At 41.1% G+C, this 20184-nt stretch overlaps 1 protein-coding gene across 1 annotated transcript in view; it reads right to left on the bottom strand.

Annotated features, from left to right (window-relative positions):
- The window catches only part of LOC126281470 (myrosinase 1-like), a 65413-nt gene extending 45460 nt beyond the window's left edge, over positions 1 to 19953 (bottom strand). The window contains exons 1-4 of the mRNA XM_049980464.1: positions 19782 to 19953; positions 18271 to 18404; positions 10352 to 10486; positions 9248 to 9370 (exon numbers count right to left, since the gene is read on the bottom strand). Coding sequence (XP_049836421.1) covers positions 9248 to 9370; positions 10352 to 10486; positions 18271 to 18404; positions 19782 to 19941 — 552 coding nt within the window. The 5' untranslated portion in view covers positions 19942 to 19953. The remainder of the gene's footprint in view (positions 1 to 9247; positions 9371 to 10351; positions 10487 to 18270; positions 18405 to 19781) is intronic.
- Positions 19954 to 20184: the final 231 nt, after the last annotated feature.

Below are 20184 nucleotides of genomic sequence, written 5' to 3'. Positions count from 1 at the left end.
ACAAGCATCTTGCTTAATAAAATATCTACAGATGTTATGTTTTCCGTAAAGTGCGCCAAATACTTCCTACGTAACCTATAACTAGGATGTCTCTAACATTGTATATTTCAAAGACTAAATTCTGCACAAATATGAATAAGAAACAATTTCTAACAATATGAACAAATTTTAAGAGTTTGGGCGTGCTCTTAGTTATGAAAGTGGAGTAGCAGATTGCACCTCACCATCACTCCTGCGTTATTAAAATGAATCCAACATTACACAGTCAAGAGACGGCGTAGATCCTGTACAAATTTTAACCACTCCTTTAAAGATGCAAAAATACGGTATTTTAGCTAATAAAGCGATATGAAATGGACCAATAACGTGAAAACAGTATTAGCAGAGACGAATGGGTAGCTAGTTGCTTTTGAGGTTTTGAATCTGACAAAAAATATCATGCTTGTCACTAGCCTATCTTAATTCCAATTCCTCCAACATCAGGTATCCTTTAAAGTGGGAGTGGCTGTAGTCACCTAACGAACTATGAGACACGCAGTTACGTAAATGGTTAGTCACATGTCACTAAGCGACCATAAGTATAGTCATAGCTGTGGAATTATCCGAAATTTTGTGGATGGAGGAAAAGGACTTGTGAAGTCTGGAGTGTTGAGCTCTTTAAACTCCTTATTGCAGTAACGTGGTGAGAGAGACCGTGTGCAAACTTTGGACTTTCGGTGGCCGAGGAGCGGATTTTTGGGACGTTACCCTGCATTCCTCCAAGGAGACTAGAGCCGCGTAAGGATGCTGGTGGCAGTAGTGGCCCTGCCAGACAAGGGTACCATAAGGCGTGTTCTCAGTGCTGTGACAAATACAAGTGGTCCTTGGTGTGTAGCCGGATACGCCTTCGAGATATCCTAGAAGAAATCACAGGAAAAGAGACACCGCCATATTACTATACACAACGGGGCAACGAGCAACCTTTTGCATCAGACGAATTTTTGCCAATCGGGATTAAAGCCCGCCCACCACCAACTTCAAATCAGTTTGCAGAAATACAACAAGCATCTTTGGAGAAAATTCTGGGGCGTCACCTGCAGTTACGAATGTGACGAGAAATTTTCGGCTGCCATGGTGGCAGAACTCGGAATTCGACCCCTCCTCCGGTAGTGTACAGGGGCGGTGAGGAATATATGAGGGTTACTCCAAAAGAAACGCACACTATTTTTTACAAAAATCCATCTTTTATTCTACATGTTTCAAAGTTTTACCGTGTGTAGATACATCCTTTAGGAACAATATTTTCATTTCTCCACATAATTTGCGTCCCTCTCAACGGCCTTACGCCATCTTGGAACCAGCACCTATATACCCGCACGGTAAAATTCTGGACCAACCTGTTGGAGCCACTGTTTGGCAGCGGGCACAAGGGAGTCATCATTTTCAAACCTTGTTCCACGAAGAGAGTCTTTCAATTTCCCAAATAGATGATAGTCACGTGGAGCCAGGTCAGGACTGTAAGGCGTGTGTTTCAGTGTTGTCTAGCCGAGTTTTGTGATCGCTTCCGTGGTTTTTAGGCTGTCATGTGGCCGTACATTGTCGTGCAACAGCAAAACACCCTGCTTTTACCGATGTGGTCGAACACGACTCAATCGAGCTTGAAGTTTCTTCAGTGTAGTCACATATGCATCAGAATTTATGGTGGTCCCACGTGGCATGATGTCCACAAGCAAGAGTACTTTGGAATCCAGCAGAAGGTGTGGTGTAGAGTTCTTTTTTTTTTCTTGGGTGAATTTGCATGATGCAACTCCATTGATTGCCTCTTCGTCTCTGGTCAAAAATGATGGAGCCATGTTTCTTCGCCTGTCACAGTTCTTCCAAGAAATTCATCTCCACCATTCTCGTACTGTTCCAAAAGTTCGCTGCATACCGTTTTTACTGTTTCTTTGTGAGGCACTGTCCACATACTGGGAACCCACCTGGTACAAACCTTTTTTAACGCCAGCACTTTCAGTATTCTGCAAACACTCCTTCCCCTATCCCAACGTAGCGTGACAATTCGTTCACTGTGATGCGTCTGTCAGCAGTCACAAATTCGTTAACTCTCTACACATCGTCTTGAGTGTGTGCAGTACGAGGCCTGCTGCTGCGAGGACAATCCTCAATATTGCCGTGCCAGCTTTCTTCACGTAACCTGCTTGCCCGCCGACTAACTGTACTGCACTTGACAGCAGCATCTCCATACACCTTTTTCAACCTCTTGTGGGTGTTTCCCATGGCCTCGTTTTCGCAGCACAGGAATTCTATGACAGCACGTTGTTTATGACGAATGTGAAGTGTAGCAACCATCTTGAAGACACGGGAACAGGTTGAACTAAGTTTCAAAACAAGCGGGATGGATATATCTACACAATGTAAAACTTTCACACATGCAGAATGAAAACTGTATTTTTACGAAAATAGTGTGCATTTCTTATGGAGTGATCCTCATAGGACAGACAGTTGTGTTCGGGGACATGGTGTTCACAATTCGGTGGATGTTTTGTTTCGGAGATATAGAAACGTGTCCGTCCCAGCGTCTTTCGCTGTTCTTTTGGAGTAAGTGTATCGGTTTGCAATTAACCTGCTTTTCCTCTGAGCATCTCATTATTTGCGGGTTTATTTTACGACGTGAATTACCTTTTTATAGCGGATTTCTTGGACTTTGATTATGGGTCGACCTTTTCCAGTATTACTGCATTTTCGAGCTGCTCAGACTTTGAAAGGTTATTGGCTTGTTTGGTAGTAGTCTTCCAAGGGCATTCATGTGGCGTCACCTTTTATTGAGTGAAGTCAATAACACGACATTTTTTTTTTCAAGAACAGTTTCTTTCTGCTTGTAATACCGTGTGGAGTAATTCCATTATCCATGGCATAGTGAACTGTCGCTGAGAGTTTCTTTTGATCAGTGAATCATATTACATTTCAATCAATCAATTAATAATTGACTTGAACGAACTGATCTATTTCTTCCGTTGTAGAACCATCTGACGAGGCGACCCTCACATAAATGTTAAAATGTGGATCTATACGCCCGAATTATGCTCTCGCTGTGTCGGCATTCGAGTATAAAACAGGTGCCACATCCTGGAATAATTTTTTTGTAACCAGGGAAGATAATTTTCCATTCCTTTTATTTATGAATTTTTGATTATTTATTGGTAATTAAACTCCTCCAGCACCTGTACTGAACAATGTGAGCTATTACCACCGCAAGTATCGTCCTCTGGTGTAGTAAACCTACAAAGAGTCGAATAGCTTGCAAAATCAATTGTGTTTAGAGTATGTAGGTGTGACAGGCTGCTTACATTCACTACTACCGAACTCCAACGGCTCAAACGAAACTAAAAAAACTTCAGGCGCAAAAATGATAGATTTCAGCGCTGCTGGGATTCTAATATAACGGATTATCCCGTATTAAATTCTACCAGGAATGGCTAAAGAACTCACATTCATCTACATATACATCTGTATCTACACTCCGCAAGCCACATTACGGTTTGTGGCGGAGGGTACACTGTGTTTCAGTGTCACTTCTCTCTTTTCCTGTCCCAGTAAGGATTTCTCTTGCGAAGAACGATTACCTATGTGTGGCCTCGTATCTCTCTAATTTTGCCTTCAGGGTCTTTCCCTGAGCTAAACGTAGGACGAAGAAACATACTGGTTGACTTCTATGAAAGTACACACTCGGAACCTCAAAGGCAAACCATACCGTTATGTGGAATGTCTCTCTTGGAGAGTGTGCCACAGCAGTTTGTTGGGTATCTTCGCGACGCTTTCGAGCTTACTTAATGAACCTGATTCGAATCGTGCTGCTCTTCTTCGTATATTCTTCATTTCCTCTACCAATCGTATCTCGTACGGATCCCAGAATGCCGACAATATTCAAGGTACTGAACTGGAATCCAATTTTGCAATGCAATACAATAGATAGATAACATTACGACCTATGCTGACTTTTCTATGCTTCATTCTATTCCCCTGCGATTTTTGGTCGTCCACTATGACATCCAGAGAGCACTCGTAGTGAATATCACTCTTTTCACTATAGTTAAATGTTCGTGATTATGTCGTCGCATTAATATACTTAAAATGTGGCTAAGCATAAAAGGCTTTCACTGCAGTCAAGGAACATTGTCTTCGGCTATGAATCAAAACGTCCAGTGACCCAGCTTCGGTCCCAGGCTCTGCTTAAATTCTGGATAAAAATTGTCACTATATCGGCCGAAGACGTCGGAGGAAGCCGTCATTCTCCGTCTGCGAATAGCCTTGTCAAAATGAGAGGAGAAGTGGTCAGAGTTCGCGACACTCTCTTAGCTTGAGAATGAGAAACTGGCCTTAGAAGGAGGAAAAATTAGCTACGATTAACGATATGAGGATACAGAAGACATGGAAGTTATTGCATTAAGGGAGTGGTCCTTTACGAATATGTCAAACAATCAATATTCTCTTTTCGGCTTAAAATGTTCTCTGGGGTGTCTACTTTATTGCAATGTTCGTGTTCTGTTCATGGAAACCGCGTTCTCGGACTGCAAGGGAATTTGTGATGAAGTGTCTCCAGAAACCATTCACTGCCGGAAAAAATAATCGAAATGTAGTTTCAACGACGGTCTAAACGGAATTATGGAAATCGTCAACGAGCTCAAACTTGAGCTCGGGCCAGCCTTTTACAACTTCTGCAGCAAAGCGGACGAAAAGCGTTTCGAGCTTGTACAACAGCGGATGATAGAAGCTGCCTAAGAGGCCCGCAGGATTACCGTCGCCACTAAGAAGATGGAGGAGGACTTCTTTTTGGACGTGAACCGGTGATTAGAGGCTCCACGTTAAGGGCACAGCGTTGTATGGAACTGAATCACGGTCAATAAGAAAACCGGCGAAATGAGAACAGATGCGTTAGAGACTTGGTTCTACGGAACAGAGGGTGGAATTTCGACTGACTAGATAAAAAAGAGGAAGTTTTCTGCAGAATTGTCGAGGAAAGGAAGATACGAAGGACACTAAGGACAACAAGGAACAGGATTACAGGACATGTGTTCAAAAAACTGGGTATAGTTTCCGTTGTAATAATAGGAACAGTATAAAGTGGAAACTGTAGGGAAGACATAGGTTGGATTACATCCAATGGATACCGGAGGGTGTGTAATGCAAGTCCTTGTCTGATATGAAGAGGTTGGCACAGGAGAGAAAGATGTGGTGGGCCGCGTCAAACCTGTTAGCAGACTGATAACCCTTGAAAAAAAAAAAAAAAAAGCAGTTAGGTATGTGTTCAATAGCATGCAATCCAGGAATCTTAAGAAGTGGAAGTGTGAAGGTTTCCAGGGCCAGTGCTAATTTGTTTAGAATCTTTTTGATCATTGCATCGTGTTGTTTTGAAACGCAGTCACTATCAAACACGTGTCAACCGTTTTGCAGCCGTCTTCTTCAGGGTGACCAAAAAGTATGCTTTGTAAAGTTGACCCGCTATCATGAAATAGGTTTATCTATGTTCTGACAAAACAATAGGTAGGTCAAGATTTTTCGCTGTTTGTGAGGCACTGTCGCCATTCTTCTGTGCTCCACTTCAATACGGGTTTTGCATACGTCTCGATATTCTGTTATCATACTGTACATGAACAATATAGACGTTGCATCAAACAGGCGAATCGTTTTTTCTTATGATGACACCCTGCTTTAGCAACTCTTATCAGAGCAGTTCAGCTTGCTAAAGGTATATTATCTGTCTGTATCTTAATCGCCCTAGTCCTTGCAAGATTCACGGGCACGTTTAGGTACGGCAGGAGAAACTAGTGACAGAAATTCTCTTGCCGTTATAGATCTCAGTATGTTCTATTCAGCTTTTTATTTCTGCCTAGGTTATGTAGCTCTTATAATAAATTAATAAAATCTCTCCTCGATTACGCTGATGTCCGTAACGGAAAAGGCATTTATTTCTAACAAAAAGTTATGGCCTTCCCTGAGACCGTAAATCTGATAATCACATAGTTACTACTCACACCTTACATTGCTTCGCTGGCAAGATTATGGAGGATCACGAGCAACACAACAACAACAGTCCCGTGTTTTATGAAATTCAACTAGATGAAAGCACACAAACCCATAGAGCAAAATGATCTATTGACTATCCTGACATATCTGATTCATTATTAGGAAAATAACATAAACCGTGAAGATTCATTATTAGGAAAATAACATAAACCGTGAAGATATTTATTTGAAAACTTCTAGCGTGCTGCAGAAAACTGCTGATCTTAATCTCTGGCATGATGGTCACGTAACTTTTGCTAATATTTTATCCTGTGACGAATATTTTATCCTGTGACTCCTGTTACAGTTTTATTTTGACAAGAGCCTCTACCAGTGGGCATTTACAAAGTACTAGTACGCTAAATGTAATCTGGCTGCTATCTAAAGCCATGGCTTGAGATAATTCTTGTTTTGTCAATTTTATATATGACCTGAGCCGCTTGGCTAATCTCATGTACCATCACGTGATGTAACAAGGCCCACACCCTCCGAAGAAGATATTTTTAGAAATATCTAAACATTAAGCAAGGGCTAGAAATTGTTTGTTTTGCAACTGGTTGGCTAGTTTTTTCAATCTCTTCAAAACCTTCAATGTGTTATCTAGAAGTACCAGGCCGATGACCCTCATTTTTTAAACGCTGTCCAAAAGCGGTCTAGCACAAGGACACACGTGTTGTTCAGAACGGGTGACGAAACTTCTACCCGTTTGTCCAATATAAAGTGATTGACAGGATCCTCATTGCCATTAACATACGCCTGATTAATTATATTTATTACCCTCGTGACCCCCTTTCCGATTTCCGAGCCTATGTTCCAACTTATACTTCAGCTGCCCACTCATAAGGAATCATATCCCAAATTCTTTTGGGAGGGAGAGGCCCTACCTTTTAGTGATTGGGCCCCTATATTGCAATATTAGGTACTTTTTGATATCATCTGTCCGTGTTGGTTTCATCTGCCTCTGCTATCTATACAAACGGAAAACCAGAAATTGCTTATAGCCATTTGCACCGCAACCTGCTTCAAAATGTTTAACTGTTTATTAACTTTGTCCTCATTTAGAGGCATACTCGACAGTCGTACTACACATAGAACGAAAGTAGGCTACCTTGTGTCTAATGGGATAATTAAAATCATTGCATATTATAGCATCAGACTGCGTTGGCTTCCTAAAAATTGAGAAACTAAGTGTCTGATGACTTCCAGTAATAAGCAAATCCAGAAAATTCAGTTTACTATCCACTTCAACTCCCAACTTGCACTTAATCGTCGGAAGGTGCTCACTAAATAAATTAAAAATGGTAACAATCATGATAAAATTATCAACGTATCTTTCATAAAAAACAATGTCATCAGACAAATCCTGATTTAGAGTCAAAATTATTCATAACACGCATTTATTTTCTACATGATTTTTGAATTTTAAGAAATATCATTTCGACTATCTGTTACTGAAGTCTGGAAAAGATATGTTCTGTATTTTGGCATATGCTTAAAAATTTGGTAATACCTGTATTGATCAAGAGTATAACTTTGGTTTTCTGAAGTATGATTTGGAAATGGGTCCTGGCTCGAAACTAGCCATCGAGTAAAAAAGTGAAATTTGCAGCTTTCGCTAGTTTTTCGTTGTACTGATATTTAATTAAACCCCCTTTGCACTCTCATGCAGTCGTATCGTAAATCGTTGAGAAGAGAATGCACTCCGCCCTTTAATTATTTGTAGAGCAACTCACACATTTCGTTAACATGTATATGTTTTGCTTGTGACCTACATAATCGTTGACGTGTTACAGTTTCTGCAGTAACGTCTTTTTAATTTCCTCTATCAGAGTGGATCTAACGTTCGACCATTAGTGTAGTGAAAACGTTGTAGAAATCTTACAGAACTTCAGCGATTTATCCATTCCGGTTTTATTTTTTTGTCTTTAGTATATTGAATCACTAACATATGAAGGCAAAGTTTTTTAGCTGTTTTGACACTTTTATAGTTTATCAGCCTTTCTAATGTACACGTTTCAGCTCTCAGGATGTTAAATAGAATTATTTTTGTGAATGGAAATATGACGATCAATGAATAGAGATTATGTTAACCTGACTCTCCCGTCGCTTTGATGTAGAACAACTTCATAATTTAGAATTGAAACACAATATTGTTTTGATGTTCTACAGTATGAATTTATTTTGCTAACCGGTTTCCCGCTTACATCAGTCAGATGATAGGCTTATCAGAAGAAAACAGTTTAATGAATTAATACTATTCAACGCCCACCATACTGTACTTTTCATTTTATATAAATATTAAGGAGTTAGTATATCTTCCCTCATTTAATTTAAATCAAGGAATGTTTTGTATTTCTTGTAGCTGGGGACTTTCGATACAGAGCTCTTAGAGCTCCTGTAAGTGGTTGGAAACATTTGTTTCTTTCAAAGGACAATGCACCTATTAAAAAGCCTTTAAAAAATCATTAATGTAATATGAGTCTCAAAGGTAGAATTTCCCCACTTTATATTGCTTGTATTGGTGTTAGAAACACAACCTGTATGTATTTGTCGTCTTATAAAATGTTTCTACATCAGATTAATGAAAACATTTGTTTTCCTGAGCATCTCCCGAATAACTGTATCATAAAATGTATGTGCTGCCTTCTACAGTTACCCCAGTTGATTTGTTCATTCCTAGTCCTATTTCTCTAATAACAGTGATGATGAGATATCTTTCTCCGTGATAGAATAATTTTTACCTCAATGGCTCAAGTCCACAACTTCTCCTCATCTTCCCGTCCGAATTCACTGATGCGTATTCGAACAGAACCTTGCGTTCCTCGTATTTCATGGTATATCAACTTCTACCCGCACTTCAGTCCATCCATCGTCCATTACGCTAGCTCCCTTTTCAGTATTTCTATCAACTTGATGTCCCAAATTTTAAACAGAATGTTAGTTCATCCGGCTCCTCACAATTTCTTCCTACGAATGTTTCGTCGCTGAAAGGCCCATGGCTGGAGACCTAAATCACCTGTGGAATTTTTGTAATGACGAAAACGTAATGGTAGGAAGAAAGTTGTCCCACCTGCCTTACTTCTGTCGTTAATATTGACGACTAAATTCATACTATGAATATCCCAGCTCCAGTTTTGAATCACTGATCTTGTGAAACCACCTGTGGTAAAGAAGAAGAAAAGGTTTTGAGTACAGATGAACTCACTCTGTCACCGAAGTTGTCAAAGAGCACCCTGGCGTATTCGAGGAAGTAGTCTGCGAGGATGGGGTTGGGCCAGCCTCCTAAGTACTGCAGGGCTTGCGGAAGGTCCCAGTGGTACATCGTCACCTGCAAGAGAAAGACAGATGTGACACACAGCGATAGCTAGATTATCGACTTCATAAATTTCTACAATATACTTTAAACGAAAACTTAATGACAGCCGTTGATACAGTGTAAGTTACTACACTGAATTACGACAGTGAAATTCGACTAATTAGACTAAATTAGTCTAGTCAAAAATTGAAAATTAACTCAGGATTCCGGCAAAGAGTATCCATAGCACAAAAACCATTGGCGGCCTTCGTGGAGGAAGCTTTCAGACACATCATCTCGGAAAACGAAGAGGGAATATGTGTTAATCGCACAGTACGAAGCACCTTCTTTTCTAAACACCAGGAGGTTTTTTTTTAGCGCAGGTGAACTTTAATAAATACAAGTATTAAACAAAACAAATTTAAAATAGATTTGAAGATCAATCACAGTGAGACTGACTGATATAATGCTTAAACAAAACATCAATACTTATGGAACCAAGAATTTTTGGTATAGGGTAGTTGAAGATAGAGAGTGGATGTAGGATTTGAAATAAACAAGTAGAGTAAAACTGTCTTGAAGTGGTGTATTGCTTTTGGTTATCAAAGCTAAATTTCGAACGCCTCTGAAAAGGTAAACTTACAAAAGCGAGATATGGGGTTTTCTCCGAAAGTCATATGAATATGAAGATTGCTCAGCCAGCAACAGAGGATGTATGATGGGTATCAGCATGATAAATTGGAAAAGAAACAAAAGTATCATGGAACAAATCGGAGAGACATTACGAACTGAACGCACAACGTTGATAACAAATCCGACAACAGTATGTTGAAAACGTTCTAGCTTTATGTGAAGAACGATCAAGAAAGGGATAAAACAATAAATGGAAACCAGAAACAAAATCAGCCGGTATAGTAATATGTATTACTTGCACGGTAAAATTTAAAGGATAAGCTAAAAAACATTTAAGTGACTAATAACACAATTAGCTCAGTATGTTTCGTAAACTCATACCATTGGTTCGATGCCATTCTCCAGCAACAGATTGATGAGATTGTTGTAGTAATCAATCCCTGCCTGATTAATCACGTCCAGGTCCCCAGTAGGCAGTATACGAGACCATGAGATGGAGAAACGGTACACCTTTGCCTGCAACAAATAGTAGGGTTCAGTGTAAGCGATGCTACGGAGAGCCGAGGGGGAAGTAATCGGCGTTTCGTATATGTTGAACATCATGTGGCTTACAACAAGGATCTACATCATTTTCTATTAAAAGCAAATTGTTTTATCCTTACAGACAAGTATTACATGTATCAGATTGGAGCAAATAAATGATGTTGCTCAAGTATTTGAGAGTGGCATAAGTGAAAACATCCACTCGGGAGACAGCCATAATGTGTGTGGTGGAGGATACATAGTCAACCATCTTCATGTTCCATCATTTCCCACACCCCATCACACTCTGTCCCACTCATATACCATTATCAGATGGTACACGCCCAAAACTACTGTCTGTACCCTAAATATGTAACAGAATTTATGGAAATTTAGCGTCACGATCGTTACGTGAGATTTATGTTTTCCAACAGATCTGACCCCGGTGGCTGCACTACAAAAAGCCAGATATGTGTAGTTAAACGATATCGAATATATATCTTAATGGAGTTTAAATTAGATCAGTGACGTTCAGAATCAGCTTTAGGAAATCAGTTAACAGGATCAGTTTAGATAGCACCCATTACTTTCGTGTCGTGCTGACAAAGATAGGGATATGGCGGCTAAGGAGGGGAAGAAATCCAGTGTGCACTCCGTGTGCATTCCGGGAGGAGTCATTCCTGATGTGGAAAGGGTCCTTCCGGATGCCATGAAGAGCACAGGGTGCAGCCAGCTGCAGGTGGTGGCACATGTCGGCACTAATGACGTGTGTCGCTTTGGATCTGAGGAAATTCTCTCTGGATTCCAGCGGCTATCTGATTTGGTGAAGGCTGCCGGTCTTGCTTACGAGATGAAGGCAGAGCTCACCATCTGAAGCATCGTTGACAGAACCGACTGCGGACCTTTGGTGCAGAGCCGGGTGGAGGGTCTGAATCAGAGGCTCAGACGGTTTTGCGACCGTATTGGCTGCAGATTCCTTGACTTGCGCCATAGGGTGGTGGGGGTTCGGGTTCCGCTGAAAAGGTCAGGAGTTCACTACACTCAGCTGGCGGCTACACGGGTAGCGGAGGCTGTGTGGCATGGACTGGGCGGTTTTTTAGGTTAGAAGGCCTCGGGAAAGTGCGGGATGGGCTGCAATGTCAAAGGGTGCTTGGCAATTACAGGACGTGCTTGGATCAAGGAACAGTCGGAATTATAGTTGTAAACTGTTGTAGTTGCGCTGGAAAAGTCCCTGAGCTTCAAGCGCTAATAGAAAGCACAGAAGCTGATATCGTTATAGGTACAGAAAGCTGGCTAAAGCCTGAAATAAGTTCTGCAGAAATTTTTACGAAGTCTCAGACGGTGTTCAGGAAAGATAGATTAGGCAGAATTGGTGGTGGAGTGTTGGTGTCTGTCAGTAGTGGTTTATCTTGTAGTGAAGTCGAAGTAGATACTCCGTGCGAATTGGTGTGGGTGGAGGTTATACTTAACAGCCGAATTAAGTTAATAATTGGCTCCTTCTACCGACCCCCAGACTCCGATGATACAGTTGCGGAACAGTTCAGAGAAAGTTTGAGTCTCGTAACAAATAAATACCCCACTCATACGGTTATAGTTGGTGGGGACTTCAACCTACCCTCGGTATGTTGGCAAAAATACTTGTTCAAAACCGGTGGTAGGCAGAAAACGTCTTCCGAGATTTTCCTAAATGCATTCTCCGAAAATTATTTCGAGCATTTAGTCCACGAACCCACGCGAATTGTAAATGGTTGCGAAAACACACTTGACCTCTTGGCCACAAACAATCCAGAGCTGATAGAGAGCATCATGACTGATACCGGGATTAGTGATCACAAGGTCACTGTAGCTAGGCTCAATACCATTTCTTCCAAATCCATCAGAAACAAACGCAAAATAATTTTATTTAAAAAAGCGGATAAAGTGCCACTAGAAGCCTTCCTAAAAGACAATTTCCATTCCTTCCGAACTGACTATGTGAATGTAGACGAGATGTGGCTCAAATTCAAAGATATAGTAGCAACAGCAATTGAGATATTCATACCTCATAAATTGGTAAGAGATGGAACGGATCCCCCGTGGTACACAAAAAAGGTCCGAACGCTGTTGCAGAGGCAACGGAAAAAGCATGCGAAGTTCAGAAGAACGCGAAATCCTGAAGATGGGCTAAAATTTACAGACGCGCGAAATTTGGCACGTACTTCGATGCGAGATGCCTTTAATAGGTTCCACAACGAAACATTGTCTCGAAATTTGGTAGAAAATCCGAAGAAATTCTGGTCGTATGTAAAGTACACAAGCGGCAAGACGCAGTCAATACCTTCGCTGCGCAGTGCTGATGGTACTGTTATCGACGACTGTGCCGCTAAAGCGGAGTTATTGAACGCAGTTTTCCGAAATTCCTTCACCAGGGAAGACGAATGGAATATTCCAGAATTTGAAACACGAACATCTGCTAGCATGAGTTTCTTAGAAGTAGATACCTTAGGGGTTGCGAAGCAACTTAAATCGCTTGATACGGGCAAGTCTTCAGGTCCAGATTGTATACCGATTAGGTTCCTTTCAGATTACGCTGATACTATAGCTCCCTACTTAGCACTCATATACAACCGCTCGCTCACCGATAGATCTGTACCTACAGATTGGAAAATTGCGCAGGTCGCACCAGTGTTCAAGAAGGGTAGTAGGAGTAATCCATTTAACTACAGACCTATATCATTGACGTTGGTTTGCAGCATTGTTTTGGAGCATATACGGTATTCAAACATTATGAATCACCTCGAAGGGAACGATCTATTGACACGTAATCAGCATGGCTTCAGAAAACATCGCTCTTGTGCAACGCAGCTAGCTCTTTATTCGCACGAAGTAATGGCCGCTATCGACAGGGGATCTCAAGTTGATTCCGTATTTCTAGATTTCCGGAAAGCTTTTGACACCGTTCCTCACAAGCGACTTCTAATCAAGCTGCGGAGCTATGGGGTATCGTCTCAGTTGTGCGACTGGATTCGTGATTTCCTGTCAGGAAGGTCGCAGTTCGTAGTAATAGACGGCAAATCATCGAGTAAAACTGAAGTGATATCAGGTATTCCCCAGGGAAGCGTCCTGGGACCTCTACTGTTCCTGATCTATATAAATGACCTGGGTGACAATCTGAGCAGTTCTCTTAGGTTGTTCGCAGATGATGCTGTAATTTACCGTCTAGTAAGGTCATCCGAAGACCAGTATCAGCTGCAAAGCGATTTAGAAAAGATTGCTGTATGGTGTGTCAGGTGGCAGTTGACGCTAAATAACGAAAAGTGTGAGATGATCCACATGAGTTCCACAAGAAATCCGTTGGAATTCGATTACTCGATAAATAGTACAATTCTCAAGGCTGTCAATTCAACTAAGTACCTGGGTGTTAAAATTACGAACAACTTCAGTTGGAAGGACCACATAGATAATATTGTCGGGAAGGCGAGCCAAAGGTTGCGTTTCATTGGCAGGACACTTAGAAGATGCAACAAGTCCACTAAAGAGACAGCTTACACTACACTCGTTCGTCCTCTGTTAGAATATTGCTGCGCGGTGTGGGATCCTTACCAGGTGGGATTGACGGAGGACATCGAGAGGGTGCAAAGAAGGGCAGCTCGTTTTGTATTATCGCGTTATAGGGGAGAGAGTGTGGCAGATATGATACACGAGTTGGGATGGAAGTCATTACAGCATAGACGTTTTTCGTCGCGGCGAGAGCTTTTTACGAAATTTCAGTCACCAACTTTCTCTTCCGAATGCGAAAATATTTTGTTGAGGCCAACCTACATAGGTAGGAATGATCATCAAAATAAAATAAGAGAAATCAGAGCTCGAACACAAAGGTTTAGGTGTTCGTTTATCCCGCTCGCTGTTCGGGAGTGGAATAGTAGAGAGATAGTATGATTGTGGTTCGATGAACCCTCTGCCAAGCACTTAAATGTGAATTGCAGAGTAGTCATGTAGATGTAGATGTTTGAAACCGGGTCTCTTGTTTTCCGCTAGAGGATACTGCATCAAAGAGACACTACGCCACTCCACGTTGATGTATATCTGAATGAGCATCTGAGTACCTGCAACGATGGACTAGAAGGGGAGCTCATGTCTTGTCGTCAGATCTGGCTACTGTACATTTTGTAAAAGGTTTATGTAAAGTTATAGCTGTATAAAACTTCAGCATAAACTTAAAATAAATTACTTAGTAGATTCAAAGCTGAACTCATCATTCAGCACAAAACTGGGATGTTAGAAAGCGTGAGATAACATTTTTTAGTCCGTCGTAATCCATGCACTGAGAATGGATATCGTCACACCGAACAGATGCAATGAGTTGTACATGATCTGAAAGTAATTTATGTTGATAAAGTAAATATTTCGCAATAGTGGTTTCTAAACTACGACTTCTACGTATTTGGTGCTCCCTATATCTCTGCGCTCTCCGCACAAAGTGTCTGTTGTGAGTACTTAGCTGCTACTCTGGTCATAAGTCACCATTACACTTTCTCCAAAGTCATAGTTTAGCTCACACGATCTATCAAATCGAGGGTCATATCCTTTCTCCTTAAGTGAGCCTGGATTCGAACGGCAGAAATCGTAGTGACTTCTCTGATAGAGATGATTCAGCACAGTATTATGGTTTATGAACCCTGACATTGATTTCTCCGGTTACTTCAAGCATTGTTGCTTGTCTGTTAGCACTGACTATCCTGAGCAAACGCTGCTGCTCTCGGTCGTTAAGTGGAGGCCGTTAGCCACCACGTTGTCTGTGGCGAGAAGTAATTACGGAAATTTGGTATTCTCGGCCCACTCATGACACTGTTGATCTCGGGGTGTTGAATTTCCTAACGATTTCCAAAATGGAATGCCCCATGCATATATCTCTGACCAGCATTCCATGTTCAAAGTCTGTTAACTCACGTCGTGTGGGCATAGTCACATTAGAAACCTTTTCACACAAATCACCTTAATACAAATGACATCTCCGCCAAAGTACTGCCCTTTTACATCTTGTGTACGGTGTAGCCAGACGTTATGAATAAACAGTTTTCTCTCAGAATAAATTAGAGAGATCGACTGGTCCCAAGGTTAGAAACATCTGACGTCTGGTTTTAGAGACACGAGCACGCATTCCGACAGAGGGGCGAACATGTAGGTTCACCTTTACTCATGCGCCTGCGCGCCACAGGCAGAATAGTATTTGCAGAGGGCGCGGATTTCAATACAGGACGCTCCTGTGACGGCCACCAATGCCCCTGCGTTTCCGCGCCGGTTTTTACAATTTAGCTGACCTCAGGAACTTGCAGTCTCCAGTGGCGGACACTCACCTGATGTTGGTGGACGATTTCCATCGGAAATACTGTGGCACGAAGTCATTCGACTGCCATCCCGAAACCTCTTCGAATATTCAGCACGCCAGAAAAGCTTTAAGAATCACATGGTGCACTTTGGTCATTTTAATTCCGTAATACCATACGAGACTCTAATTTGAGAGTAAGTAATTAAATCAAGCAAAAATTTCCGGAATTCAGAAGCTTGTAATACGAATTACTTGCGGTGCACAGTAAAGAACATCCTGCAGAGAGCTGTTCAGTGAAATGCGAATACTCAAGACGGCTGTCCAGTAAATAATATCCTAAATGTAATTTTTCATACGGAACACATAGGTTTTACAAACAAACAGCCCACCTATTAGAATAAACTCTAGGAAAAAGATTAATGTACAAATAAAATTAAAAAAAAAAAAAAAACGTTGTTCAGGGATGTATTCAGTACCCAGTAACACCTATTTTCAGCATTGTATCAGCAACATTGGCTACCAACAGTTTACAGTTTTTCAAAAGCCTGATGAACGTGTCCCTATAATTAACTAGTGTACCTTGTGTTCATAATATCAAATAACACGACAATCAAGTAAAATTGGGCTTCAGGACAATTTCAGTGCTGTGATGCGATTGTGTTAGTATGCGTTGTACACTGTTTTCATCTTGAAGATTCGGGACTACAACAGTCTAGGAATTTCCTTCCACGGTGGTTTTCCCTTTTTTAGTGTTGCCTGGTAGATGAAAATAAATTTCAGATTTTTTTTACTTATCAAAAACCTTGATCACGAGATTACCAAAGATGCAAGGAAAGAATTTGATTTCTAAATATACAGGGTCATTCAGCTGCCCCTACTGACGTTTTTTGCAACCCGAATTGTGTATCTGACCTTCAGAAACCACGGACGAGATTTTCATATTCTCTCGTTCGCTACTCGCAAACTATAAGTCCTACAGAAAAATTGAACAAGACATTCTTTAGAAAATTTAATTTACTTTAATTTTATCCGAGAAGAAGGTACAAAAGTGATCTTCAAATGCACCTCCACCCACACAGTCTACTCTCACTAGTCAAGCTTTCTAATATGTTGTTAACCGCACTCGCTCCTAACACACTACTAAAGTTTGTGACTGCAAGAATTATTTTCCCATCATAATCCAGCTTTCTTTGGTCTTCACTGACTGGCGTTCGTACGCCACCGGCATTGTGGAGCAATTGCAAGTTGTAAAATTTACATTTGAGTAAATTTTATCTCACAGTTTTGCAAATTTTAACAACGTAAAACACACAGTTAAACCATCACAATCTTCATGCCTTTTGACTCTGAAACTACTATGATTGCAACGGTTTAGATCGAGTCGTCACAGTAATCAGTTTTAGCGTAACGTATTTAAGTCTTTCATTACACTCACGGGCACGTTGCTACTATTAATGTTAACGATGGAGCTGACCACGCTAGAGGGGTAATAGCCCGATCAATAGAGACCAAATTAAGGTCGAATATCGGGAATAGTTTGGTAACTTGGAATTATTGTGTACGTTGGTGGGAGGGTGTGCCGCGAACAGCATATTAGAAATCCTGGCTAGTGAGAGATGAGTGTAGGGGTTGAAGTGTGTTTGTAGCTCACTTTTGTACTTTTTTTTTGAAAATCTCAAAAGTACAGCCTCCAGTGAAAACGTATCCCAGTAAAGATTTAAGAACAATTTCCTGCAGAAGCTCCTGTTCCTTTTCTCCTGTAGAACTAATAGTTGACGCTCAGCGAGTGAGAGAATATGAAAACCTCGTGCATGGTTTTTCAAAACCAAACGTAGACTTACTGATTGAATAAAACAACATCATTAGGGCAGCGGAATCACTCGCTATATTATATAATTTCGTTAATATGATATTTTCTTTATCCTTCGTACAATAGGTATGAACGAAAAGTACATGTGCATATGATGAAAAAAAATTGATTAAGTATGTCACAAGCGTTCTTTCTATGACTGCAGAGACATTATGGAGTTAAAACAATATTTTGAGACAAAATCTCATGATCAGCAACCGTACGCTATCACTTCTTGTCCTTCATTCGAAAGACTTCCACAGTTAGTAGCCATAATAGCTGGTTCTCAGCGGCGCACAACCCCACATTCATGCGTTAGTTTTTTTCGGCTGTGGAGGCAGGTTGCTAGACCCAGTTAAGTGGTTGGTGCTTTCATGTGCGACGTTGGCTGTCGGGGAATTGCCCCTTCACTGTTGATACTCCTGTTGGCAACAGCCTAATATAGGTGCGATTGGTTGCCTTGACCTTGAGCAACAGAAAAGTAGGACTACATTTCGGCTTACCATTCTCTGATACAAGCGTTAGGAGCAGGACCTTTGGTAACCGCTAGTGACAGAAATTAATGTTTAGCTACAGAGAGATAGAGTGCTCTACGTTTGTCTCGCTCTCTTCTGTACTCACCCCCAGATCCTTGAGCGCCTGCACGTCCTCGGCATACTTGTGGTACGAGTCACAGGCTACGTCTCCATTCTCGCCGTTGTTGCCGTACTCTGGATGTTCGTGCAGCATGTGGTCCCATATATTCTCTCCTTTGCCTGTAAAGTAATATGGAAGCTTACAAGAGAAAGCACGAATTTACACTATATAGTGGTACAATGCATATTACTTATGTATATTGTCCAGCAGTTGTCAGCATATATGTCACGTAGGAAATGCATAACACAAATACTAACTTTAATAGACTGGTTTCAGGTCAGGACCGTGTTCAACGTAGTAAGATGTGCATTGGTTTATAATTACATCTTCAGCTACTGTGAACATGGACGTGGACTGAAACCGGTCGCTAAATAAACTGTATTATAGTCTGCGTTTGTGTTATGCGTTTCCTGCAGTATATTGTTGACACATTGGATCTTATGGAAAAAATTTTAACATCCGTGCGTAAACCTCTTCTATCCAGTTCGTGGAACGTCACGTTTCTATCCACACACATATTCTAATTAAGACACTTATCGCCCAGTTCCTACGACCTAGAAAAATGAAAAAATTCAAAAAATGACTTATCGGTTCCTAGAAATACAGAAGCAATTATCCTTTTAAAGAGTGTCCAAGGACGAATGGTTAATATTCAGGGACATGAAAACTTCATATGGAGATATGTGCACTATCCCGAACGGTTTCCGAGATGATACATGTTTACGTACATTTTCTTTCATATCCCTGAGTATTAACCACGTCGGCACTTATATATGTGCATATGTACAGCATTTAATAATCACTTAAACATACAGTTTAAAAAGAAGCAATTGAAAAATGCGTATTATTAACACAGCTCTAAGCATCATCACACACTTCACAATACAGTTCACAATAGATGTCTGAATATCACACCATCAACTGCAGTGCGTTTGCACGCTCAAGGGAAAACATGTCGAGTTGCCTTTCTGAGGACCTCTGCACCTTCCCTGGTGGGGGCAGCAGCGTCCGTGTGGCCAAACAGTTGGTCCCGAGTATTCAAATTTTGTCTATACACTTCAGATTTATCCAACCTCATAAACAAAAACCTAGTGGCTCTGTTATTGTGATCTTGGTGGCCAGTTAATTGTACTACTGCGACCAATCCAGTGATTGGGGTACGACATTAAATGTGTTTCATTTTGGAAGACCATTAGGAATACCTCGTACTTTCAGATGAAGCTTTTCCGCTTCAAATAATAGTTCCAGTCATATATCTGAATATTGACCTTTCCTCTTTGGACACGCTGTGTACGAATGTTTTGAGAGTAGCTTTATTCGCTTAAAACAGCGTTACTTTTTCGTTAGAAGTGTGATTGTGGGTACTGTCTCTCAGCATAAGCCACAACATACGTGTAAAGCCAAGGAGCATCAGAGTAGTAAGATAATGAAACTGTCATATACCGAGCCTCAAAACCCATCCTGCTCGAGACATTTTTTAAACTTTTGTCACTCACCATCTTCGTTCCAGGCGCCCTCTATCTGGTAGGAGGCAGTGGCTGCTCCTAATAGGAAGTCTTCGGGAAACTGGTTCACCTCTCTCCCGTTGACCCCGTGGATGGCTGCCAAAAGGCAAGCGATACTCAGAAGCTCCACGTACAGTGTCGCGAGTGCCATCGTGCTGCGTGCCATACCAATAACCGAAATTTTCCTTGCCTTATAAACCATCATTTATCTGGCAACACTTTCTGAGAAGAGTTCGATATAGGTGATAACATCCATCACTTCTTGTGGAGAGACAGCCGGTCAACGACTATAAGTGTTGCGAAACACTTATCGGACTCATGGAAAACTTCTACCTAATGTTAAAGAGAACATTGCGTCTAATCTGTCGTCATCTTATCTCTAGTATGTGCACTC

Source organism: Schistocerca gregaria, chromosome 7 (assembly GCF_023897955.1).
Source record: "Schistocerca gregaria isolate iqSchGreg1 chromosome 7, iqSchGreg1.2, whole genome shotgun sequence".
Classification (NCBI taxonomy): domain Eukaryota; kingdom Metazoa; phylum Arthropoda; class Insecta; order Orthoptera; family Acrididae; genus Schistocerca; species Schistocerca gregaria.
This window is presented reverse-complemented; position numbering and strand designations above follow the sequence as displayed.